The sequence below is a fragment of the Equus przewalskii genome, chromosome 14 (assembly GCF_037783145.1).
Source record: "Equus przewalskii isolate Varuska chromosome 14, EquPr2, whole genome shotgun sequence".
Taxonomy (NCBI): Eukaryota; Metazoa; Chordata; class Mammalia; order Perissodactyla; family Equidae; genus Equus; species Equus przewalskii.
Genome location: NC_091844.1, coordinates 64,180,263 through 64,207,213, shown reverse-complemented (window position 1 = coordinate 64,207,213; position 26,951 = coordinate 64,180,263). Strand labels below are relative to the sequence as shown.

Here is a 26,951-nt window from a genome sequence, read left to right as displayed (position 1 = left end):
AGCCCAGCCCGCAGGGGTTCGGCCCGCCCAGGCTTCGGTGCTGCCTGAAAGCTTCTGCCGAAGCTCTTCCTCGCGGAACCAAAACCACTTGTTGGGTAGTTCTTAATAGAAAATCACAGGCTCAAGTTCAACTATCTGCGAAAGAATGTCAGTGTTTTGCTCTAAAGCCAGAGGTGGGGGAAGAAGCAGTGACGAGGTTTCCTAGTAAGCTTTTATTCAAGTACTTAAATCTGCGGATAAGCGGTGTTAGCGCTACCTTACATTTGTATCAAGATTAGCAACATGCAACTGGCTTTCCAAACCGTGATACTATTGATACTATTGTATTTGTGAAAAATGCAAAGGATAATTTGCCTCCTACGCACAGTTGGAAAATAGCAAACAGGATCTAGTAAATCTAATTGTTTTAATTCCAATAAATTCTGTTTATTTTAATGTAAATATAAGTGATACACCATTAAAGTTTCTGCCTTTGAGTCAATAATCCCATCTGTAGTTGCACCTTATAATATGAAAATTTGAAAGCTTAATATCAAATATTTGGAGAGTAAATTATGACATATCAGTATGATGGGATATAAGACGTTAAAAGTCATGACTCTGGAAATACGAAAATATTTATGATTATAACATTGTGGGTTTGTTGGGTTTTTTTTTAAAGATTGGCACCTGAGCTAACAACTATTGCCAATCTTTTCTTCCTTTTTTTTTTCTTTTTTTTGCTTTTTCTCCCCAAATGTCCCCAGTACATAGTTGTATATTTTAGTTGTGGGTCCTTCTAGTTGTGGCATGTGGGACGCTGCCTCAGCATGACCTGACAAGTGGTGCCATGTCCGCACCCAGGATCCGAAGCAGCGAAACCCTGGGCCGCCACAGTGGAGCCCACAAACTTAACCACTTGGCCACAGGGCTGGCCCCATAACATTGTTCTTTAAAAAAGTAGAATACAATTTCATTTTGTTACTCTGTAAAAACTGCATGGATTAAAGTAAATAAAGTTTGTTTAGGAGCTAGACTTGCAGGTACATTTTTGAAGTTTATTTTATAATGTATACTTGATTAGTATTGTGATTGGTGACAGCTACCATATGGCACTTTGGGGATTTTTCCTGTAAGACTGATGCAAAGGTGTGGATGCCTATGTACAGGACATAGAAATTTTCTTGGACATATGTTAACTCAAATTAAGATTAAATGCTTTTCAGGAGTAGGAAATAACAGCAAGTAAGACCAGAGAATAATTGGGGAAATTTAAGAGAATAGTTACATGCATTGTTATATTATCGTATATCCATACATTTCCCAATATTGTAGATGCTCAATAAATATTTTAAAATTCCAGAAAGTAACTGAGAGCTGCTAATTTACATTTTGTAAGTAATGACAGTTTTAGAAAAGTAGGAAGCTAGAATGTGAGTTCTTTCAGGGCAGGGACCTTGTCTTATATATCTTTGTACTTCACACAGTGACTGGGACATTGTAGGTGCACAACATATATTAAGTTGAGTTGATCCATAGTCTAAATTGGGTATTAATATATACACGTGACACTTCTGAAGACAAAAAAGAATTAAAAATGATTACTGAAGGGAGCTGCACAGAACAATTAACTATCAGCAAGGTTTCTCTCAATTATTAGTGTGTTCTACAAAAAAGCTTCACCAAAGTTTTTACATTTACAACTTATTAATTGAAAGATTAAGAGAACAAGCCATAGCTGTAGAGAAAGGGGCAGGAAAAAATGACAGCTGGAAATAATGTAAATGAATTAGCAAGAAAGTAATAGGAAGTATAAAGTTAATTGAACATCAGTGCAGAATGCTGAGTTTTGACAGGGAAATTAAAGATTCTGAAGAGGATGGCCCTGGGAACCAAGAGTATGACAGAAATTTGCAATACCTAATGTGTACTGTCTAGACAGGGATAAAGTAAAAGAATGAGAAGAACATTTAACTCTTTTTGGACTTGTAGTATCAAACTCTGTTCAGGACTCCTCTCATCTGCTTCTATGATATCCTTCTATTGTGGGATGTACCTCATTCTGTCTTACATTTTGTTTATGATTAAACATAGTTAGATTTTTGAGTTCGTCAAAGGCGAAGATCTTATATACATCTTTGTATTTGTTTCTCATATTCAACAAATTTTTTGCAAAAGAAGTGAATTTATGGGGAAAGCAAGCACTTGCACTAAAGTACTACTCTCTAGACTTACTGTCTTTCTTGGGGTTTTAGAGAGATAATAGTTACAGATTCTAGAATTCTAATTCTAGAATCTAGAATAATAAAGAAAAACTGTGCTTGACCCCCCCCCCCCTTTTTACAGACTTGGTGCAAATTCCATTTATAAAACATTAACCTATTAGGCAGGCATTACCTGTTTAGCAATAATACAATATGTGTAGTAGAGAAACACTTGATTGGGATTAGAGGAATATTAAAACCAGGTTCCTTCACTTGTTTGCCATGTGGAATTAAAAAAATAGTTTAACTTTTCTGAGCTTCAAGTTTTTTCACATTTAAAACTGGGATAACAATTCTTACTTCATAGAGAAGATCAAATGAGATAAGATACATGAAAGTACTTTGTAAACTGTCCAGTTATATACATGTTAGTGAAACATTCTTATTTTATCTACACCTAACTACTTCATTATTATAATAATGTTCTATGTTTTTTTTTGTTGTTGTTTCTATTCTTTTAAGTAATTTGTGGGAAAGAAAGTGTTCAGAGAAATAAAGAACATGTTCAGCAAGCACACGCACATGATTGCGTTTGCTGAGAAATACACAGAATTTATTGAGTGTAAATAGGCCCTCTGAGCACGGTTTGTGGGGAGGGACCAACTACCTCTCAAGAAGACCCAGATATATATTCTAGATTTGGTAAATCACTTTCCAAGGAAGTACCTTTTGGTGCCAAATATAGGAAGACGACTACTCTACCCGTAGCTCCCTTGTCTACACTACCAAACCCCATGCCCAGGCACCCTTACCACCATCCCCATCTCAGAAATGTTGGTATATTGAGGAAAATACCAAATGGGCTTTTTTGTGTGTGTGTGAAGAAGATTGGCCCTGAGCTAAAATCCATTGCCAATCTTCCTCTTTTTGCTTGAGGAAGATTGTTGCTGAGTTAAAATCTATGACAGTCTTCCTCTATTCTATGTGGGATGCCGCCACAGCATGGCTTGACAAGCAGTGCTAAGTCCAAACCCAGAATCCGAACCTGTGAACCATAGGCTGCTGAAGTGGAGCATGCGAAATTAACCACTACACCACAAGGCTGGCCCCCCAAACGGGCTTTTTAAAGACATGAATACAGTGTGTTCTTCTGATTTTTATGATACAGAGGTGATCTGAGCAACAAGAAAAATTAAAAAATGAAGAAAAAGCTATCACTTCCAATCCCTAAATTGTCAATTATTTCTGGTCTTTCTCATAAGAGGTTATATTTAGATTTTTTTCTAAAATTTCCTAAACCATTTTCAATTTATGAGTGTTAATTTTGTGCTTTATGTTTTCTTTTTAGGATCCAAATAACTTAATTTTATGTTTATAAATAAGGCATGTGTTATTAAATAATAGGCACAATATATAACTGGTATTTTTTTTAAATTGGCACCTGGGCTAACATCTGTTGCCAATCTTCTTCTTTTTTTTTTCTTCTTCTCCCCAAAGCCTCCCAGTACATAGTTGTATATTCTAGTTGTGAGTGCCTCTGGTTATGTTATGTGGGACACCACCTCAGCTTGGCTTGATGAGCGGTGCCATGTCTGTGCCCAGGATCTGAACTAGCTAAACTGGGCTACGAAAGCAGAGCGTGTGAACTTAACCACTCAGCCATGGGGCCGGCCCCCTATAACTAGTATTTTTTAGTTTTAAGATACCCAGAGCCATTCCATGTTAATTTACGTTAAAACCATTTCTCTCTTTAAAGACAAATGGGCGGTAAGATAGAAATTGATAGTAATGCCACTTGATTTTAATACAAGATTATTGTTTAAAATGCTTTTCTCTGGAATGTCATTATCAAAGTGCATTGATAATGCATTCATATTTGGGAGAGTGCAGAAAAAAATTAGAAGTCTAACTATGTTCAGGTGCCCTGTGAAGTGATTTACTTACTCTACCACATGATACTTTAATACCCTTGTAAGTTAAATATGAGTATCCCCATGAAATAAGATGATAAAATAGATTCAGAAAAATTGCCACACAATGTTACATAAGTAATTATACAGCTAGTTGAAATTTCAACCCAGATCCATCTAATTCCAAAGGTTGTGCTCCTGCCTGTGCATAAATAGAAAACAAATGGATCTGTTATTATGCTTTTGGTTTTCAGTAACAGAAACCCCAACTCAAATTTGTTAAACAATAAAGAAGACTTTGTGGCTAACTGAATAGCCCAGTACTAAGGTGGGCATCAGATAAGGTTTAATCATGGCTCCTATAATGTTTCTCTGCAATTTTCTCACCTTCATCTTTCCTTTATTTAATTTTTTTATTTTTATTTATTTATTTTTTGAGGAAGATTAGCCCTGAGCTAACATCTGCTGCCAATTCTCCTCTTTTTTTGCTGAGAAAGACTGGCCCTGAGCTAACATCTGTGCCCATCTTCCTCTACTTTATATATGGGACTCCTGCCACAGCATGGCTTGACAAGTGGTGCATAGGTCTGCACCCAGGATCCCAGCCCACGAACCCTGGGCCACCGAAGCAGAATGTGTGAACTTAACCGCTGCACCACCGAGCCGGCCCCTCTCCTTTATATATCAGCTTCATCCTTAGGCTGATTTTAGGGTGAGAGACAATTGCCAGAGTAGTCAGGGCTACGTCCTTTCTTTTTCATATTGAAGGAGAGAAAACATCACTTCTCACACGTCTCTACCCATGGACCAAAAGTCTGAACTTTGATCTGTCCAACTTGAACCAGTTATTTTGATTAAGTGGATGCCTGTGCTGATTGGCACAGACCTGAATTAGTGCACACCTCTGAACAATGAAAAGGATGTGACCTGGTGGTAGTTAATCCCACCTAAATTGCATAACTGCTATGCAATGGGAAAGGATTGGTTCCACAAGGGAAAACCCTAGAATGGGTAGGAAAGAGGAAGAAAGGAATGGAATCTGAGTAGTTAGCCAAAATAATATTCACTACTGCATATTATGTAAAGAGTTCATACTCGGTATGAGCTTACCATAAAAGGGATAAATTAAAATGAATTTTCGTTTTCACAGAGCAGTTATACTTCTAGGACTTTATCCCATAGAAATACAAAAGTGTACAAAGATATAAAGATACTTATTGTGTCATAGTTTTTAATAGGAAAAGGTTGAGAATAGGTTAAATTATGATATCCAATACAATGGGAAGATATCTCAATAGCTGTTGAAAAGAATGAGATAGATCTATAGGTACTGGCATGAAAAGACTCACAACATAATTTTATGTGAAAAATGAATGTTGTAGGAAAATCTGTAGTGAGATTCTATTTTTGCACGTATATATTTGTATATGCATAGGAAAAAGCCTGGAGAGATATACCACAAACTATCAATAGTGGTTTCCTGTGGAGAGGGAAAATGGGGAGGGGAAGCTTTGCTTTTTACAAACTTTTATATCACTTGAACTTTTAACCAAAAGCATGGATTTGTTTTAAAATTAAAAGGGTAAAAATATTCAGATACATTTTCTTTAATTGGAAAATATGTTGTTTTTAAATTATATATAATATGCAATAATGAAGTAGAATATTTTCATGAGTAATGAGTCTAATCAGTTGTATAATAGTATTAAAAGCAAAATCTCCCAGTTCATTCTTCCCTTCACTCAAGTATTTATGGAGAATGTGCAGAAAAGAGTCAACATAGGAGGCCTGAGACTGCTATCCTTAAAAAGGCCTGCTTGCAAGAATGGCTGGTGTCTGAGAATTTGAATGATAAACAGTTTCCTAGACTGATATAAAACTTCCCCTAAATGATGAAAGTGGCTCACTGTGCTTAAACTGTTTGTGCAAACAATATGGTTTATGTTAAGCACCTGCTTTCCTTCTGGGAATCTGGAATTTTGGTATGTGTTAGGCAGAGAGTGCCTACATGATCAGCTCCAACAAAAACCCAAGTACAGAGTTTCTGTTGAGTGTCCCTGGTAGACAACATTTCACACACGTTGTCAGAACTCATTATTGGAGGAATTGTGTGCTCTGTTGACTTCACTGAGAGAAGACTCTGGGAAGCTGGTACCTGGTTTCCTCCTGATTTTGCCCCAGGCATCTTTTCCCTTTGCTGATTTTGCTTTGTATCTTTTTGCTGTAACAAATCATAGCTGTGAGTTTGACTATATGCTGAGTCCTGTTAGTGCGCCTAGCAAATCACCACACCTGGAGGTGATCTTGGGGATCTTAAACTCTTGGGGACTTTAAGATAAATAGACATTACGGTGCCTGCCGTCATAAATTTGTGTTCTAGTTCAGCTAGATCAGACCTGTCTATGTGATCCATTTAAACAACAATATAAGATAATAACTAATTAAAGATTAAGTTGAATAATATAGACCATAAATTCTGAAGGAGTTCAGATGAGGTTGAGATAAATGTAAGTAGGTATCTTTGAAGTAGTGTTGAATGAGTAAGTATTTAAGCGAAGCTGGGAGGGGTAAGGAGGACATAACACAGACCGAAACACTAACATAGAGAGTAAATGGAGAAACTGAGGTATACTTGCCAGAACATAGGAATCGAGCTTAGCTGACAAGATAGAGAGCAGGGTCTAAAGGATAAAGACTTTCTGAAACCACAGCAGTTGGTAGAAACTTGAAAACAGACAACTCCTTTTATGTGCCCCAACATCTACCTAGTGCTAACAATTCCCATCACTCTGCTTTTCATGCGTGCTAGAGTAAACATACCCTGCTCACCATAAAAATATAAATGTAATATTATATTTATATAACCAAGTACTTTGAGAGTGTTGATTGAATACACCCTCTGATAATCTAGACTGCCATTCTAGGGCATTCATTTAAAATTCTGTATTAACTCAAGTTGAGCAGGTTGGGTAACAATTTCTACTCTTACACCACCTATTTCAAAACCATTAGCTCATTCCCACTTTCACTAGTAACAAATCCTCTGTAAACTAGAGAGTCTTATACTGGCATCTCAGTTTTGTTTTGATTTGTTTGTTTTTAAATTTTGAGCCAATATCCCCTAAGCAATAGAGTTAACATAAAAATTCAGAATTCTGGGGCTTCTCTTGAAATGTTTTAAAAACTCGGCAACAGTAGGCTACACATTTCTGAAAGGAAAAATTCAGCTGGAGCTGAGTAACGACTGTCCCATTTAATAAGGGGACACCACTTTCCAGTTTCTCATGGTCTCCATCATTCACATCATATATGCATTTTTGAATTCCACATCCACACTTGGAACTCATATATCTTATATGTCTGACCACTGTTGCTAGTTGCTATTTGAGTTTGTTGGCCATTGCATTAGACTATAAACTTGATCTCACTCCCTATTGTAATCCTGACACCTTACTCAATTGCCTGGCATATCGTCTGTGCTTAATAACTATTTGCTGAACGAATGAGTGAATAATACATACCACAATGTGGACTCAATATAGGGAAATGATTAAATGTCCACAATTACATTTTTGCTTATTAACACAGCTATAGGATAATAACCCTCTGTTACTGTACTCTTCCCATTCCTCACTTCCAACCATGTCTTTTAATTTGTTTCTCTTTTTAAAGTTTTCTGCCTTTTTCACAATCAGTCATCTTTTCTCTTGGTTCTAGGTGTGCAACTTTATTTTATTTTATTTTTAATTGGAAACAGCTCCTTAATATCTATCGTTGGCACCTACTTCAAATAATTCAGCATCTCTCAAACTGAAGGTTTGAGGAGTTCTTTGGAAGGCAAGTAGAGCTGAAATATCCAAAAAACTATCTAGTGGTAGTCATTTTGTAAATAAATGAATGGGTTAAAGTGATAAAGTGACCGAATGTCCTGGATTAGTTAGCACAGTACTCAGCTCCTTCTTTTTGTCCTGGTGAAACTGGCCCAGATTCCATTCAAGATTAAGTGTCCTGCAAGTTCTTAACCATCTGAAAGCTAGGAGGCTGTCACACTGTATGTTCAAGGGCTGAGAAGGTTAGGATCCTCAGTCCAGGCAGATTATAAGACCAGGGTAACATCCAGGCACTATTTTTCTTGAGACAAATTTAGGAAGATGTTAATTCAGAAAATGGATTTGACTGGGATATAATTTCAAGAGGCAGGAGATGTGGATTGAGATCAATAAAAATTGAGATCCCAGTAAAGTCTGAATTCTGGAATAGCATTACAGGTTTAAGGGACAAAAACAAATAAAATTTATTGAGCCCTCTTATGTTGCTGATGTCATGATGGAGGTTTTAGATGTATTCTTTCATTTTGTAATTTAATTCTTATTCCACTCATTTTACAGAAGAGCTAACAATTAAAGAACTTGTTCCACATCATGCAACTAATAAGTGGCAGAACCAGAATACCAACCGCAGTCTTTCTGACTCTTAATCCCATATTTTTACTATACAAAAAAAAGTGGCAAAGTTACAGAAAAGCACAGTAATATTAAGCACAACTGGTGAGCAGAGACTTAGCAAGTGGAGGACAGAGGCCAGAAACTCAACACCTGGATGCCAAGGAATGAAAGATCACTTCTGCCCCAGGGACTAGAGATATATTTATTTCATAATTAATAAAATACAAACAGACTGTGTAAAAATGATTTTCTTTGGAAGCTTAGATTTTTACTTTAAGACCCTGAAGTAGTGACAAGAGATTTTCACATATTGAGGTATATGGGGTGACTATTCGTGTTCAAAACTGATTCAGCTTGAACTAAAGAAGTCTGACTTATGGCCTATGAAAACATACATTGTACATCTGCTTTAACCATTAAAGTAAAGTACTCTCTTAAGATAAGAATGCATACTTGCCCTCCTAGCCCTTTTGGTAACACCCTATTGGTAACCCTATTGGTAAGGCTGGGATTAGTCCCTTTCTGAACTTCAGGGTCATGTGACCTGCTAATTTGCAACTAAATATCTCTTTGAAACTTGATGAAAATGTATCCTGGGTGTGTTTAATCTATGTTCTTTGTTCTAAAAAGAAATAAGATTGTACTGAAAATCATGCTTCTCTGGAACACTTTCTAAGGTCTTCCCTGGTTATAATCCTCACTCTGGCTTGAGTAAAACTCACGTTACTTCTCTTATTTACAGAATGGTTATTGGTTATTTGTGACGACAATGGCTACAACAAATCCTTCTATCCCTATATATACACACCCCTTTGCAATGTGACTTTGCCACTTCTCCATCAAGATGTAGAATTTAGAGGCCAGCCTGGTGGCGCAGCAGTTAAATTCCCATGTTCCACTTCGGTGGCCCGGGGTTCGCCAGTTAGGATCCCGGGTGCGGACATGGCACCGCTTGGCAAGCCATGCTGTGATAGGCGTCCCACATATAAAGTGGAGGAAGATGGGTATGGATGTTAGCTCAGGGCCAGTCTTCTTCAGCAAAAAAAAGAGGAGGATTGGCAGCAGATGTTAGCTCAGGGCTAATCTTCCTCAAAAAAAAAAAAGAGAGAAAAAGATGTAGAATTTATTTTCCCAACTGTTACATTTGAGTTGGCCTTGTGACTTGCTCTGACAACAGAATGCTGCAGAAATGACATTGTCCAAGTTTGCAGTTTAGACTTCAAGGGGCCTTGCAGCTGACACTCATTCTCTTGGAAGCCGGATTGCTGTCTGTGTAAGGAACTCTGGAATATCTTGCTGGAGACACGTGCCCCAGTCAATAGCCACACCAGCATCGGGACATGTGAATGAGGATAGCTAGGCCACTCTGGCCCAGTAAAACCATCAGATGACTGCATCCACAGGAATGACTCTAGGCAAGACCAGCAGAAGAACCTCTCAGCTGAACCCAGCCCAAACTGCTGACTCATAGAATTATGAGTAAACAAATGACTGTTATCTTAAGCCAGTAAGTTTTGGAGTAGTTTATTAAACAGCAACAGAGATCTACAACAAACACTATGTTTGAATTGTTTTTCAAATTATTAGTATTTATTAAATGAGTACCATAAGCAAGGCATCAGGTTATGTGCAGAAAGTGAGCTGAAATGTGTAAAGATTGGCCACTGCCTTGATATAAGTTTATAATCTATATCAGGAGGTGATAAAGTATTTATATAACTATCACAAAAGGCAATATATCATAAGAGCCATAGAGTAACACAACCATATTGTCATAAGAATTTAAAAATAGGATTATTTCTTTTTTTTTTTGTTTCGGTGAGGAAGGTTTGCCCTGAGCTAACCTCTGTGTCAATCTTCCTCCACTTTGCATGTGGAACACTGCCACAGCACAGCTTGATGAACAGTGTATAGGTCCATACCTGGGATCCGAACCTCCAAACCCTGGGCTGCCAAAGCAGAGCACATGAACTTAACCACTACACCACTGGGCCAGCCTGCAAATAGGATCATTGTTGCTTGAGGTGATAAGAGAAAGATTTATCAAGAACATAACATTAGAGTTAAGCCTCGGAGGATTTTGACAGTGGAAGTAGGAAGAGAAGCAATTCTAAGGGAAAGACAAATGACCTGAGATAATTGTGGTCCTGGGAAAGAGCAAAGAATGCTCAGAAACTTGCCAGAAGTTCATTTTAGTTGGATTATGGGATATGTGAAGATGTGGGAGAACAACTCATCATTCAACAAATATCAAGCAGCCACTTCATTCCAGGCACAGCCTACCACTCTGTTATTATGTAACGGATGTGAAAACTGAACCACAGATGTGGAAGCTGAGTCACGAATCCAAGATCACAGAAAATGGTGGAGCAGGAATTTGAATACAACCACTCTGATTCCAGAACCACTACTATCAACAGTTGAATGATATAATAAATTGTGGTAAATTCATATAATGGAATACTATATAACAGTGAAAATAAATATACTACATGAATCAACAGGGGAGAATCTCAAATACTTAAATATTGAGCAGAAAAAGCTAATTAAGAAGAATACATGTGTTACCAAACCAAAGTGAGTTCACTTCCCAGTGAGTTAAAATCAGACTCTCCACCAGAAGTGGTTGTCACACAAAGTAAAATATATTTGTAGCAACTAAGAGGCTATGAGGAATCATTTCCAGTCTTGGCTCTCCCTGAGCATGGGGCAGCAGGAACCTCTTATTTCCGATGGGGAGTTAATATTCAAAAGGGAGAAGTGGATATTTGCTTGTGGAGGCTCAGTTGGAAAATATACTTCCACATTCACTGCAAGTTATGGTAATAAGGCCTAAGCTCCTCCCAGAGAGGAGATTTTAGCATTAAAAATGAGGCAAAGGTCATAGGCCTTGCTCTGGTGGTGGGACTTGTTCTGGTTCAAGGTGGTTGGTGATGCATCTCTTAACATAACAAAAAGAAAAAAAACAATTTAAATGCTTCCAAAACCAACACATGCAGTATGATTACAATCGTATAAGGTCAAAACCATATAATATATTGTTTAGCAATACATGCATACATTACAAAACTAAAATGAAAGGCAAAGGAGGGGGCCGCCTGGTGGCACAGCAGTTAAGTTAGCACCTTCCGCTTCTTGGCGGCCTGGGTTCACCGGTTCGGATCCCGGGTTGTGGACATGGCACCGCTTGGCAAAAGGCCATGCTGTGGTAGGCGTCCCACATAGAAAGTAGAGGAAGATGGGCACGCATGTTAGCTCAGGGCCAGTCTTCCTCAAAAAAAAAAAAAATGAAAGAAAGAAACAAAGGCAAAGGAATGATGAGTATAAAATTCATGGTAGTGTTTCCTCTAGAGAAGGAGAAAAGAGATTGAGATTAGGGAGGGGCTCATGGAGTGCTTCAGGAAATTTAGTTACAGAAGTTTTTCTTAAACTAGATGTTTTATTTTTCTTTAAATTATGCATATGTTATATACATCTTGTTTAAATGATATATGTATAAATATAATACATTTCACACAACAACAAAGAGTACCATGGGGTTTAAAAAAGAGAAGTCAGGAACTGAAATGAATCAGATGTGAAAGAGAGAGGGCATTTCAGAATGAGGAACTGGCAGAAACACTAGGCAGGAAACGAGGTGGGGAGCAGTAAGACAAAAACAGGGAGCAGGTCATTTTTGCCGTAGCCTGAATTCGTAGCAGAGTAGTGTTGGGGAAAAAATAAATTTGTGGCCAGAATGTGGAGATTCTTGGAAGCTGGCATGAAGCATTTGTAAACCTCACACTGTAAACAATGGGGACTTTATATCAGTTAGGATTCCTTAGTTTTAGGCAACAAGAGACCATTATGGCTAACCCGAATAAAAAGAGAAAGAGAAGAGAGGGAAAAAAGCAGATACAGAGAGAGACAGTGAGAGAGAAAGAGAGAAGAAGGGAAGGAGAAAAGCAGAGGGAGAAATAGAAAAATACACCGACTAGTTCATAGGGTAGGTTACATTATCAAGTGACCAGTCGAGGAACCTGGCAGCTCCAGGGATCTCAAACGAGATGAACTGATAGAGCAGCTCTTACGAGCACTCAGTTCCTACTACCTTCTATCCCAGTTTATCTCTATCCAAGATTCCAGTTCCTAGGAGAGTATGATTAACCTAGTATCTCCACCTCTGTGATCCGGCAGGCGAGGATCGGTGCTCGCAGCTCTTTGGAACACAGGCAGCAGGGGTAAGTAGGTAATTCCCCAAAGAAAAGGACGTCGAGTAGATTAAAAAAAAAAAGGCCCAGTCTGGATTCCTAGTAAGCTATGAGATCACCTCTGTGCAAAACCTAAGGATACCCTTATTCAAACGAATTAATTCTTCAGATTAGACGTCTAAACACGTACAAATTTAATTAAACCTCTGGAATCTTGACTTCATTCCATTGAGCTAAGATTTTCATTTTGCGTGATCTTAAGCTTGTACCTCTCTACGGTTGCCTCCCTTTCAGATAATAATTCCCAGATCCGTACCCATTACTTCCGAGATGGAACTCAGATCAATCATCCTTTGCGGAAGACTGACAGAAAATGCTGAAATAAATATAAGAAAACGATGACACTGCAAGATAGGACCCCTGAGAACATGCCGAACGACCCCAACCCGCAGTTGTCCCTTCCGTGAGTTCATGACCAAGGCTCCCTGCAAAGGAGCTCTCAGGGGCAGCTTAGTTGCCAGAGCGACAGGTCCCTGAAGACGTCGTAGACCGAACTGCACATTGGGAATTGTAGTTCTGCGGGGACGGGACCTAGTGGCTGGAGCCGCACACGCGCAATAGGAGCTCAGGTCAACAAAGACGGCGTCGTGCGCGCGCACGCCGGAGAAAGACACGGGAGGGCGTGCGCGTGGCCGCAGCTCTGAGCTACCAGGCGACTGAGAGGACAGAGAGAGGGAGGGGCAAGCGCCACCGACCGCAGGAGGAGGAGAAGGGGTTGTGCTCCTGGCCGAGCGAGGAGAAAGAGGCGGGGCCGGCAAGCAGCGCGTGGAGGTGCAGAGCTCCTGGGACCGGCGGGCGCGCGGGGGTCTGTGGCCCTCGCCGTCCCAGTGGCCGCCGCCGTCGCTTGGTCGCCGTCGGTCTGCGGGGAGGCGGGTTATGGCGGCGGCGGCAGTGGGAGCTGTGAATGAATTCTCCGGGAGGACGAGGGAAGAAGAAAGGCTCCGGCGGCGCCAGCAGCCCGGTGCCTCCCAGGCCTCCGCCCCCCTGCCTGGCCGCCGCCCGTCCTGCCCCCAGGCCGGCCCCTGCGCCCGAGTCGCCGCATAAGCGGAACCTGTACTACTTCTCCTACCCGCTGTTCGTAGGCTTCGCGCTGCTGCGTTTGGTCGCCTTCCACCTGGGGCTCCTCTTCGTGTGGCTCTGCCAGCGCTTCTCCCGCGCCCTCATGGCCGCCAAGAGGAGCTCCCGGGCCACGCCAGCGCCGGCCTCGGCTTCTCCCCCGGCGCCAGTGCCGGGCGGGGAGGCCGAGCGCGTCCGAGCCTTCCACAAACAGGCCTTCGAGTACATCTCCATTGCCCTGCGCATCGATGAAGACGAGAAAGGTAACTGGGGATCTGGGGGAGGGGGCGCCGGCGCCGGGGAGAAAGCAGGGGGTTCGCCGAAGGAGGGCAAACACCTGCCTCCTTGTCCTGCAGGAGCGGGCGCTGCAGCCCCGGAAATGAGCTACGCTGCAGTTAGACCCTCATCCTCCACGATTGTCAGCTCAAACCTTTTAGAGCACCCTAGCTGTCGACTTTGTTTCAGATACCAGCCTCCCCCTACACTTCTGCATGACCCAGGTTCCTGTGAGACACCCAGACGTGCTGGTGACAGTGACAGTTGTCCTAGAGTGACCACACGGGTCCTTTCTAGCTCTGTAGATAGTGTGTGGCTTCTTCTGAGCCAGGTTTCCAAAAGGTTTTGGTATCGAAGAAGCTGTGCCTTGTTAAATAGGCTTTTAATGAAAGCAGAGTACTGTAGTGTTAGAAAGGAACAAATGGTGACTTAATTTTGAAAGGAACAGCTGCATGTGATTACAGCTGAATTGGCATTTTTTTGAAGTTTCATGATACTCATTTTATCAATATAATGACTTCTAAGTATTTTTCAGTAAAGTTCTATTTTAGCATAAAACTTTTGCGCCTGGTGGATTTGATTTCATCTAAATCAGTGTTCCAAGGTAGTCTCTGTTTCTAAATTGAAATGTTAAATGAATGACTAGGATAAACTTATATACATCATTTTACAATAAAACTTAACGATTTCGGTTTCTGAATGGAAGCAAGGATACTGCGTCCTTCGGATTTCTTTTAAACTACCGTTTTTTAGTCTTTCTGTGCACCAGGCCCTATGCTCTTAGCTTTGCATGTGTTGTCTGTTTAATCCGCAGTTACTCTGTGAGGTGAAGGTACTGTTAGTGTCAGCATTTTACAGGTGAACAAACTGAGACTCAAAAGATTAAAACGGGTCATTCCAAACCTATGCTAATTGCTAATGAAAATTTTTTTATGAAAGATGGTAAGTGAGGTTAGAAGGAGTCTTACAACATTTTGAAAATTCCTCCTTTCATCCCTAACTCCAGTATGCTGAGATCTTTTCCCTCTAAGTACCAAAGAACACTTTCTGCCACACGTCAATTAGGTGCTCATTTGCATTGCCCATTAGTAAAAATAAAAACCCCCAAAATCTGCAGTTCATTTGTAGTGGTTCTCTCCACCACTAACTGCAGAAACTATTCTAGGATTTCAGTTTTGTTAAAACCCATTTCCTTTTGGCTGCCTAGGAGTGAGAAGTAGGATATAAGGAAAGAGACAGGTATTGATGGTTTTGAAGTGAGAGGATAGAGTGGAGGTTAAGAGTTCAAGGAAGGAGACGCATTTAAAAGAATATGATCTGTTTGTGGAAGGAAGTTTTTTGTTAACTGCTTCATTATTTACTACCTGTTAGGAATATCCAAGGATCTCATGGGGAAGATGAAGAAGGGTGCTTCCTCGAGAAGACTGTTTTATTGCAGTCTCCTATTACAATAGGGTTCTCTGGAGTTTTCTAATCTAGGTCAAAAGATGTTTTAGACTAAGAGGGAATATTTTTAAAGGAAGATTAATTGTTGCATTTAGGAAGAAAATGCTAGAAAATACAAGGAAATTTTAGTTAACACTGAGTGATGGGAGTTGGGAGGTAGGATAAGAAGAGAGATCAAGGAAAACCTACTTAAAAAAAAGACCTTATGCTCTTAGATTTAAATGGAAATCAGTTCTATGTGAGGGTAACTTCGGTTTAGTGCTGGTGATTTATCTTTTAATATCACATATTCATATATCTATTATATTTAAATCCTCTTAAAATATTTTTTTAATATTTTCAGTGATCTATGTACCTCACATTTCACTCTTTCTACTGATAGTGTTTCTATTCAGTTTTTTGCTTTATTTATACTTTAATTTTTATTTTATTTATTTATTTATTTTTTTTGAGGAAGATTAGCCCTGAGCTAACATCTGTGCCCATCTTCTACTTTGTATGTGGCACGCCTGCCACAACATGGCTTGATAAGCGGTGCATAGATCTGCACCCGGATCTGAACCTGTGAACCCCAGGCTGCCCAAGTGGAGCATGGGAACTTAACCGCTACGCCATGTGCTGGCCCCTATACTTTAGTTTTTAAAGTAGACATCAGAATGGGCTGTGATAGCTGTTTAGTTTGAGTCCTACAACTGATGAATTATATGCCAAAATAAGTTAGTTCAAAATGAAACAAATTAGATATATATTAATTTCCTTTAAAAATGAAGTAAAACTGAGTTTATATTGTCATGGTTCTGTTCTAGCTCAAATTTTTCCTTTGGCATATTGAAATTTTTTTACTTTAGTCTTAATCCGGTAGTTGCAAGAGAGTTTACATTTGAAGTCTGTTTGCCTCTCAGCCATCCTTGACAATATAGAACTTAATTCCAAGAGGATTTCATTCTCCCTCTTTCCCACTGTATCAAAATATATATAAACAAATAGAAATGAATTAAATAGGAACCTTAAAAGTTTTCCTAACTGTGGTAAACCATTAATAGGCTAGTAATATGTACTGCCTTTCCTTTAGTAACTTGACTTGGCTTCTAAATGTACTGAAAGCCACTTCATTTCATCAGGTGAAGTGGCCTATTTGGTGTTAATTAATTGAAACATTTGGTGTCTTGAAATAATAAAAGCCAAATGAAATCTTATTTTAATAAAGTAATATATAAATGTGGTTTATATGATGACTGTGTTTTTTTTTTAATTTCATTTTTATGGCATACTCAACTTTGACATTGAATTTTCACAAAGCTGTAAATTTGTCTGAAACCAAACTATTTTAAATAGGGAAGAATAGCACAGCAAATTCTCTTTACCTAATGTAAGATATGTAAGGTCTGTTCATTAAAGCAAACATTTATTGAATACCAGTTAATTTGCACAGCTCTGCATTCTAGATGTTACTTGAGAAAAACTCACTTCCTCTCCAGTGAGATGTGTTAGACTTTTGTTATGTGCTTAATAAGTGTATGTATATTTTCATGTATATTATATATCCCTCATTGTTTTTCAAGGAGCTAAATAATTTTGTGGATATTTTCTTTAATTGTTGACCACCCTTGGAAAACTGATAACCTGGAATAGCCATTATAAAAGTGGAGAAACTGAAATTTGAAGAGTTAACTCACAGTAGCAGGACCAGGAACAGAGATTAGGTGAACAGACTCATACTTTTTGTTTTACACTAACTAGGTTCTCTGTTTTGTAATGCTAGTACTGGGCCCCTTGGAATACTTGGGGGAAACGAGGAGGCTGTAATAGTGGTTCTTTGGATTAACCAGAACACGACCTAATGTGTTTTATATGGCTCCTGGCAGGTAGACAAGCCTGAGCTCTCCTGGGTAACACGGTGGTGCAGGTTCTTTAGGTGTGGTTCGATTACCTCAAGTATGTAGGACTTGATAGTAGGGGCCCAGTATGCTGTGTGAAAGAGAGCGAGCCAGTTTTTCAGGATATTGTATGGCTGAAGAATCTGGTATCAAGGACAGAAATTGTCTAAATAAAATCCTTTTCTATTTATTCTTATATTTATTCAGTTAATATTTAAAACAGGTTTTTAAAAACTTAATTGCCATATAATTTTATAATTCCACATAATCCATCCTTGTACTTTATTTAAAACACACACAAAATATTGCCTGTTTTCAGAAAGTGAGGATAGAGAGTAGAAGTCAGAAGTGCAGATTCAGTATACTTTCATTTATTCCTAAAAACTACCAGACATGATTTTGAAAAGATTGATTTCAGACAATTTCCTTGGGCCTAATCATTCTACTTTAAAGTTTCCGTGATTAGAACAAGGAAAGAATTATTCTGATGGATGGACATTCAGATATTATCATAGTTTTCCCAAAGATAATATTACTTTTTATTAAATACACAATAAACATTTTACTTTTCTCTTCAAGAATACTTAGTGGTGGGGCCGGCCGGTGGCATAGCGGTTAAGTTCGCACATTCTGCTGTAGCGGCTTGGGGTTCGTTGGTTCGGTTCCCGGGTGCGGACATGGCACCTCTTGGCACGCCATGCTGTGGTAGGTGTCCCACATATAAAGTAGAGGAAGATGGGCATGGATGTTAGCTCAGGGCCGGTCTCCCTCAGCAAAAAGAGGAGGATTGGCAGCAGTTAGCTCAGGGCTAATCCTCCTCAAAAACACACACACACACACACACACACACACACACACTAAAAGAATACTTAGTGGCATTTGCACTAAAGAGACAAAAAGGCAGCCAGTGTTAGGAACTTTTCCCCTTGTTTTGTTTATAGCTGTTTTTTTATTGCAGTTTATATTTTTCCTGGTGTAGAACGTAGTTGAACCCTATAAACTTGCCTGGTAACTAGATTCCTAAGATTATTGTTAGTCATCCTGATAACAATAAATGGATATTAAATTATTTAAGAAGGATCTTCCCTAACCCTTCCTGCCTCTTTTCCACTGTCTTATGCTCCACCCAACAGGTGAAGTTAGAGCAGTAGGAGGGCTTGCTCCTCAAGTGTGGTTATGTTTGCTGGACCTTCACACGCACGTGCCCACACACACGTGCACACCGGACCTTCACTACTGCTTCACAACTATTTCAAGATTAGTTGGATTTTTGACTTCTGGCAAAGTATAGATTCTCTACTTTTCTACTAGTTTTCCTCTGTCTTGACATATAATACTCCTTGACCTATATAAATACTAATGAAAGTATTCGTACGCTGATGTAGCCTTTTTTCTCTTGCTTTGTGAATTATTAACAACTGCTCACACTAGACATCCTATAGAATAAAACATCTTTGAGCACACTCACATCTCCGCAGTTGTTCATTCTGATAAATGAGGACAAAAAAAAGTCAAAATCTGATTTTCTTGGAGACTATTAAATGTTTTACAGCTGTATAGATATAACAAAGACATGCTATATTTACTCACATGCCTTTTCTGCTCTTCTGCAGATATTTTATGCTAAGTAGAGAGGGAGAGAATTAACTGGGTTTTTTTTGGGTTTTTTTAAATTTAATTTTTATTGAGTTAATGATAGGTTACAATCTTGTGAAATTCCGTTGTACATTGTTGTTTGTCACTCGTGTTGTAGGTGCACCCCTTCACCCTTTGTGCCCACCCCCCCACCCAGCCTTTCCCCTGGTAGCCACTAATCTGTTCTCTTTGTCTGCATTTTTAAATTCCTCATTTGAGTGGTGTCATACAGAGGTTGTCCTTCTCTGTCTGGTTTATTTCACTTAACATAATTCCCTCAAGGTCCATCCATGTTGTTGCAAATGGGACGATTTTGTTCTTCTTTATGGCTGAGTAGTATTCCATTGTATATATACCACATCTTCTTTATCCAATCATCATTTGATGGGCACTTAGGTTGCTTCCACATCTTGGCTATTGTAAATAATGCTGCAATGAACATTGGGGTGCACGGGACTTTTGGAATTGCTGACTTTAAGCTCTTTGGATAGATACCCAGTAGTGGGATAGCTGGATCGTGTGGTAGTTCTATTTTTAATTTTTTGAGGAATCTCCAAACTGTTTTCCATAGTGGCTGCACCAGTTTGCATTCCCACCAACAGTGTTATGAGGGTTCCCTTTTCTCCATAACCTCTCCAACATTTGTTACTATTTGTTTTGCTTGTTTTTGTCATTCCAATGGGTGTAAGGTGATATCTTAGTGTAGTTTTGATTTGCATTTCCCTGATGGTCAGCGATGATGAACATCTTTTCATGTGCCTATTGGCCATCCATATATCTTCTTTGGAGCAATGTCTGTTCATGTTTCTTGCCCCTTTTTTGATTGGGTGGTTTGATTTTTTGTTGTTGAGTTGTGAGAGTTCTTTATATATTATGAATATTGACCCTTTGTCAGATGCATGACTTGCAAATATTTCTTCCCAGTTAGTGGGTTGTTTTTTTGTTTCAATCCTGTCTTCCTTTCCCTTGAAGAAGCTCTTTAGTCTGATGAAGTCCCATTTGTTTATTCTTTCTATTGTTTCCCTTTTCTGAGAAGACATGGTGTACGAAAAGATCCTTTTAATACTGATGTCAAAGAGTGTACTGCCTTATGTACTTGAGTGTACTGAAGACTTATGGTTTCAGGTCTTACCTTTAGGTCTTTGATCCATTTAGAGTTTATTTTTGTGAATGGTGAAAAAGAATGGTCAATTTTCATTCTTTTACATGTGGCTTTCCAGTTTTCCCAGCACCATTTGTTGAAAAAACTTTCTTTTCTCCATTGTAGGCCCTCAGCTCCTTTGTCGAAGATAAGCTGTCCACAGATGTGTGGTTTTATTTCTGGGCTTTCAGTTCTTTTCCATTGATGTGTGCACCTGTTTTTGTACCAGTACCGTGCTGTTTTGATTACTGTAGCTTTGTAGTATGTTTTGAAGTCAGGGATTGTGATGCCTCCAGCTGTGTTCTTTTTTCTCAGGATTGCTTTAGCAATTCGGAGTCTTTTGTTGCCCCATATGAGTTTTAGGATTCTTTGTTCTATTTCTGTAAAGAATGTCATTGGGATTCTGATTGGGATTGCATTGAATCTGTAGATTGCTTTAGGTAGAATGGAGATTTTAACTATGTTTATGCTTCCAATCCATGTACATGGAATGTCTTTCCATCTCTTTATGTCGTCATCCATTTCTTTCAGAAAAGCCTTGTAGTTTTCATTGTATAAGTTTTTCACTTCCTTAGTTAAATTCACCCTGAGGTATTTTATTTTTTTTGTTGCAATTGTGAATGATACTGTGTTCTTGAGTTCTTTTTCTGTTAGTTCCTTATTAGAGTATAGAAATGCTACTGATTTATGCAAATTGATTTTATACCCTGCAACTTTGCTGTAGTTGTTGCTTACTTCTCAAAGTTTTCCAATGGATTCCTTGGGGTTTTCTATATATAAGATCATGTTGTCTGCAAACAGCAAGAGTTACACTTCTTTCCTCCCTATTTAGATTCCTTTTATTCCTTTTTCTTGCTCTGGCCAAAACTTCCAGTACTATGTTAAATAAGAGTGGTGATAGAGAGCATCCTTGTCTTGTTCCTGTTTTCAGGGAGATGGTGCTCAGTTTTTGCCCATTGAGTATGTGGTTGGCTGTGGGTTTGTCACATATGGCCTTTATTATGTTGAGGTAGTTCCCTTCTATCCCCATTTTGTTCAGAGTTTTAACTGTTTTTCTTAAGTGGGCTTTGTCACTGCCCTTCAGTCAGCCATCACTAGCAACACGCACCTGTGGTTGAACAAGTGGGATTTATTACTCATTGTAACCAGGGAGAACACACACCATGGGGAATCAGGGTGCATCTTAGGAAAATGGTGCTAGAAATAAATTATTGTAGGATTTGGGCTTGTAGTAGGTGGTTTTCAGGGGGATTTAAGGAAGCAGGGTTTTGCTCTGGGTTGGATGCTGCCAGGACCTGGGAGTAATTCTGTGATTAAGTATCTTAATAAATCTGATCTAGAAAGAGGGAAGACTAGAGTGAGGCTAAAACTGTAATTGGTTAAGAAGCATTCATTAGGGCCAGCCCCAGTGGTCTAGTGGTTAAGTTTAGCATGCTCTGCTTCAGTGGCCTTTGTTCAGTTCCTGGGCATGGACCTACACCACTCCTCTGTCAGTGTCCATGCTGTGGTGGCAGCCTACATAAAAAAAGAGGAAGATTGGCAACAGATGTTAGCACAGGGCGAATCTTCCTCAGCAAAAAAAAAAAAAAAGAAAGAAAGAAAAAGAAAATACTCATTGGCCTAAAGAGGAGGATGTTTGGAAGTTCATGGCTTGGACAATGTTCATGTTTTTTCTTTGTTTAGAAATGATTATAGGGGCCGGCCCTGTGACCGAGTGGTTAAGTTTGTGCATTCTGCTGTGGCGGCCCAGGGTTTCGCTGGTTCGGATCCTGGGTGCGGACATGGCACCACTCATCAGGCCATGTTGAGGTGGCATCCCACATGCCACAGCTAGAAGGACCTGCAACTAAGATATATAACTGTGTACCAGGGGGGCTTTGGGGAGATAAAGCAGAAAAAGAAAAAAAAAAAAAAGATTGGCAACACTTGTTAGCTGAGGTACCAATATTTAGGGGAAAAAAAAAATGATTATAGGGGCCGGTCCCATGGCTGAGTGGTTAAGTTCTCATGCTCCGCTTTGCCAGCCCAGGGTTTCGCCGGTTCGGATCCTGGGCACGGACATGGCACTGCTCATCACACCATGCTCAGGTGGCATCCCACAGGCCACAACTGGAGGGACCCACAACTAAAAATATACAGCTTTGTACCAGGGGGCTTTGGGGAGAAAAAGGAAAAATAAAATCTTAAAAAAAAAATGCTTATAGAGTGATCTTGGTTTTGTCTCAATCCATCATGATCACACAGTGGCCTTGTCTGTTGTTGATATTCTGTGAAATTATTTATGTTCAACAAAACACCAAGTCCTAGCTGTAATGCTAGGTCAGCTCCTAGTTACAGCAAGGCCTACCTCATAGTAGTAGGCCAGCTCCTGGATGTCAGCAGTTGCTTTGCTCTTTCTTAGCTTTGAGGGTCTAATTTTATCCTTTTTAAATTGCAGTGCCTCTCGTCCAAATTGACATTTGAATTCTGACTATACAGAATCTTGAGCAAGTTACTTACTATTCTGAGATAATGTTTGTAAAATGCTTAGTGCCTATGCATAGTAGGTCCTCAGAAAATGGGAACTATTATTATTAATTCAACGATCCTTTTCAGGTTACAGCCTCTACAGGTTATGTTAGAACATTGTTAAACCTTGATACCAACTTTCTGTTACCCTTTTTAGGATACAGCAGCAGCATAAACAAAATTTGGGAAAGAAGGAGAATTATCTAAAGAGTGATATAAAAATACTTTTAGTAATGGTGATCCTTCAACAGTTCAGAAGAAAAACAAATGAAAGTCTCTTCCTAACCTCACTCCTCACTTGATATCCTACCTTTTTATTACAAAAGAGATAAAATGAATTTTTGTACTCAAAAGTTAACATAATGTAAGCTCTTGGTAGGGAATCTAGAAAATACAGAAACTGCACAGAAGAAAATTAAAATTACCCGTCACCAGTAGTAAATACCAAAGACTTTAGAGAAGATCAATTAATTGACATTCTTAAAGTTTAAAGAAATGTCCCAAACTGAAATGATTTCTTTACATGGGATCCAAAACCTTCCAATTAAAGGGAAAATAAATCTTTACTTCATAAATAAACCTTGAAGTTTGAAAATGAAAGCGAGTATGACCTTTTTGCTGAATTAAAACAGTAGAAGGCATCCTTTTGGTAATTGTGAAGTATGAGAGAATTAATCAGGGAGCTGTTGCTCTGATGCTTCGTGGTCCCTTTCTTTATTGGGGATAGCACACATTAAAATCTACTGTAAGATTTTTAAAGATACCTCTTACTCTACTAATTGGGACTTGCAAGTTGTTTGCAGAAAATTGCGTAGAAAAATGGATATATTTGTTCTTTGAAATTGTTTGTAGATGGATACTTAAGGACTAAATAGATAAGTGAAACAGTGGGCTTTATATAACTTAAATGGGCAAGAATCAGGAACATACACTATGCATACAGTTGGAGGGTTAGAAGGATTTAAATTAATCACAAAATTTACTAAGTATAATAAAGATAATAAAAGTAATGTTTACATACCTCTTTATAATTTTAAGTATTGTCACATACTGTTTCATTTGATCTTTGCCACAACTCAGAGTTAGGTAAAAGAAATGTCATCTTGTTTTATTTTAGGTAAGGACACTGAAGCTCAGAGAGATTAACTGGCTTTCTCCAAGTCATACAGCTATATATACATACATATATATAATATATGTATAAAAATTTTTTTTTTGGTGAGAAAGATTGGCCCTGAGCTAACATCTGTTGCAATCTTCCTCTTTTTGCTTGAGGACGGTTGTCGCTGAGCTAACATCTGTGTCATCTTACTCTCTTTTATATGTGGGATGCCACCACTGCATGGCTTAACAAGCAGTGTGTAGGTCCATGCCTGGGATCTGAATCCGTGAACCCTGGGCCACTGAAGTGGAGGCACATGAATTTAACCACTGTGCTACCGGCCCGGCCCCAATACAGCTATTAAATGGTGGAGCAAGGATTTAAATCTGGTGTCTGCTAACTCACATACTTGGAAACACACATCCTCTCTCTCCACCCCAAACTACTGTTGTTTTTTAACCCTTCTCATGGCAATCTGGGTACCACTAATACATGAGTTTTGAAAAGATGCAGTAGATAGTTCACAAATTAGTCTACTCTACTTATCTCTATTTAAAGGTGGATTTCGTCAGTATTTCTGTTGCTTGTACAAGTAACACAGAAGTTAAAATAATGCACAAATAAAGTGAAAATCCTCTGTAATCTTACTCTTAGGGAGATGATTATTGAAAAGTTCTGACTTTGTCTACTTATGTAAAGATAAATATTTATTCGTTAGAGGGAAAAAAACCCATGTTATATACAAACTGACTTGTAACCTTTTCACTTAATTTCAATTTATTTGATCTTCCTTCTCTGTTTTTTCAGTTTTTAAGTACACTTTTATTAAAGTATACATAAAGTGCCCATCCTAACTGCTAACACCGTAGATCATTTTTGCCTGATCTGGAGCTTTATAAATGAAATCATACAGTGTGTGTTCTTTTTGTATGTGGCTTCTCTTGCTCAACATTATGCTTGTCAGATTAATCCATGATGTTGCATGTGGTGGTGGTTTGTTCATTTTTATTGCTGAGTACCAGGGGTCAGCAAACTGGCTGTAATGGACCATTTAGTAGTTTGTTTTTTATTGTGGTAAAACATATAAAATTTGCCATTTTGTCATTTAAGTGTACAATTCAGTGGCATTAAATGCATTCACAGTATTGTGCAGCCATCACCACTATCCATTTCTAGAACTTTTCACCATCCTAGACAGAAACTGTCCGTTAAACAATAACTCACCAATTCCCCTTCTCAATTCTCTCCTCCCCCCAGTCCCTGATAACCTCTGTTCTACTTTCTGTCTCTATGAATTTGCCTATCCCAGGTACTTCATATAAGTGGAACCATACAATATTTGTCCTTGTGTCTGATTTGTTTCACTTAGCATAATGTTTTCACGGTTTATCAGCCAAATGGTAGGACATATCAGATTTCATTTCTTTTTAAGGCTGAATAATATTCCATTTTATGTGTATATCATATTTTGTTTCTCCATTCATCTGTTAATGGACATTTGGGTTGTTTCCATTTATTGTGAATAATGCTGCTATGAACATTGATGTACAAGTATATGTTTGAGTCCCTGCTTTCAATATTTTTGAGTATATACCTAGGAGTAAAATTGCTGGACCATATGGTAATTCTATGTTTAATTTTTTTGAGGGACTGCCAAATTGTTTTCCACAGCAGCTGTACCATTTTTACATTCCCACCAGCAGTGCACAAGGGTTTTCAGTTTCTCCACATTTGTTATTTTAAGGTTTTTTTTTTCAATCTCATCATAGTTGTGATTTGCATTTCCCTAATAACTTATGATGTGGAGTATCTTTTCATGTACTTCTTGGCCATTTGTATATGTTCTTTGGGAAAATGTCTATTCAAGTCCTTTGCCCATTTTTCTGTTGGGTTTAATTTTTTGTTGAGCCGTTTAGTAAAATATTTTAAGCTCTGTCACAACTACTTGTCACTCTTATAGTGGTGTGATCCAGTAAAGCTTTATGTACAAAAACAGGCAGCTAACGGTATTTGACCCTTGGGCCATTGTTTGCCCTAGATTATATAGTTTTCTTGTAGTTCAAATTTTTGGCTAATAATTTCTTTTTTGGGAGGGGGGAGTGGCTAATAATGTCACCTACAACAAATGATCATAAGTTTCTGCCACCGTAGTCTTCTTTTGATTTGATGTGGTCTGGTTGGTTGAGCTTGAGTGTTATTTGGCGTCATAGAGGTGAGAGAGATGTGTGTAAGGGAAACTAGAAACTGTTGAAGTATCTTGAATGCCTTTTGTTTGGTGGAGACCATTTGAAGGTTTGTTTTTTCTGCCATAATGTAGTCAAAGAAATGATCATGGGGGGTTATGGGCTGTAGTTTGCCAACCCCTACCTTAAGGAATTGAAGTGATTCTAGTGTGGGTTTCAGTCCTTGTGTGGGCTGGCCTAGTTCTTAACTCTTCAGTGATGCAGGGTCCCAACCGAAATCCTGGGATCTTCACCACTCCTTCTCCTGAGCATGCCCTGAGATTCATTTTTTTTGTCAACTTAAGTACTATGAGTCTGCTGAAAACTCTGCTTAATTTTTTGGCCACTTTTGCTGTCAGAATTGGCAATTGCTTCAAGCAGGAAAGTGCCCCAAATGCCACGCTCACCTCTGTTGGCTTTCCTCCTTTCCATATTTGGGTAATTTTTGAAAATAGCCATCCTAATGGATGTGAAGTGGTCCTTCCTTTCCAAATTTTGGTTATTTTCACTGTTTTGAAAACTCTCTAATCCCTTCAAATGAATGTTTTTAAAAACATTTTTCTAGTTTTTCTCTACCAATTTAATCTTATTCTTGTAATCAAAATTTTAGCCACAATGAATACCCTTATACATAAATGTTGGAGTATTGTACTTTTTAAAAATCAGATTTATTGAGCTATAATTTACGTAAGCTTAAATTTACCACGTTTAAGGATATGTAGTTCAATGAGTTTTAACAAACAGATAACCATGACTACAATTAATATATCGAATGTTTTATCACCCCAAAAGCTCCCTTTGTGCCCCTTTGTAGTCAGTTCCCTTGCCTTTCCCTCAGCCCTTGGCAGTCATGATCGGCTCTGTCCCTATAGTTTTGTCGTCACTGAGTGTCGTGTAAAT

General features: G+C 38.8%; 1 protein-coding gene across 5 annotated transcripts in view; it reads left to right on the top strand.

The window, feature by feature from the left end:
- Positions 1-12,437: 12,437 nt before the first annotated feature.
- Positions 12,438-26,951, top strand: part of SPAST (spastin) — a 71,646-nt gene continuing 57,132 nt past the window's right edge. The window contains exons 1-2 of one of the 5 annotated variants that reach the window (XM_070574148.1): positions 12,438-12,758; positions 13,023-14,107. In XM_070574148.1, the coding sequence (XP_070430249.1) occupies positions 13,693-14,107 (415 nt within the window). In that variant the 5' untranslated portion in view covers positions 12,438-12,758; positions 13,023-13,692. Of the gene's footprint in view, positions 12,759-13,022; positions 14,108-26,951 lie in introns of those variants that run through there. The other 4 variants (XM_070574149.1, XM_070574146.1, XM_070574147.1 and 1 more) reach the window with 4 other exon arrangements.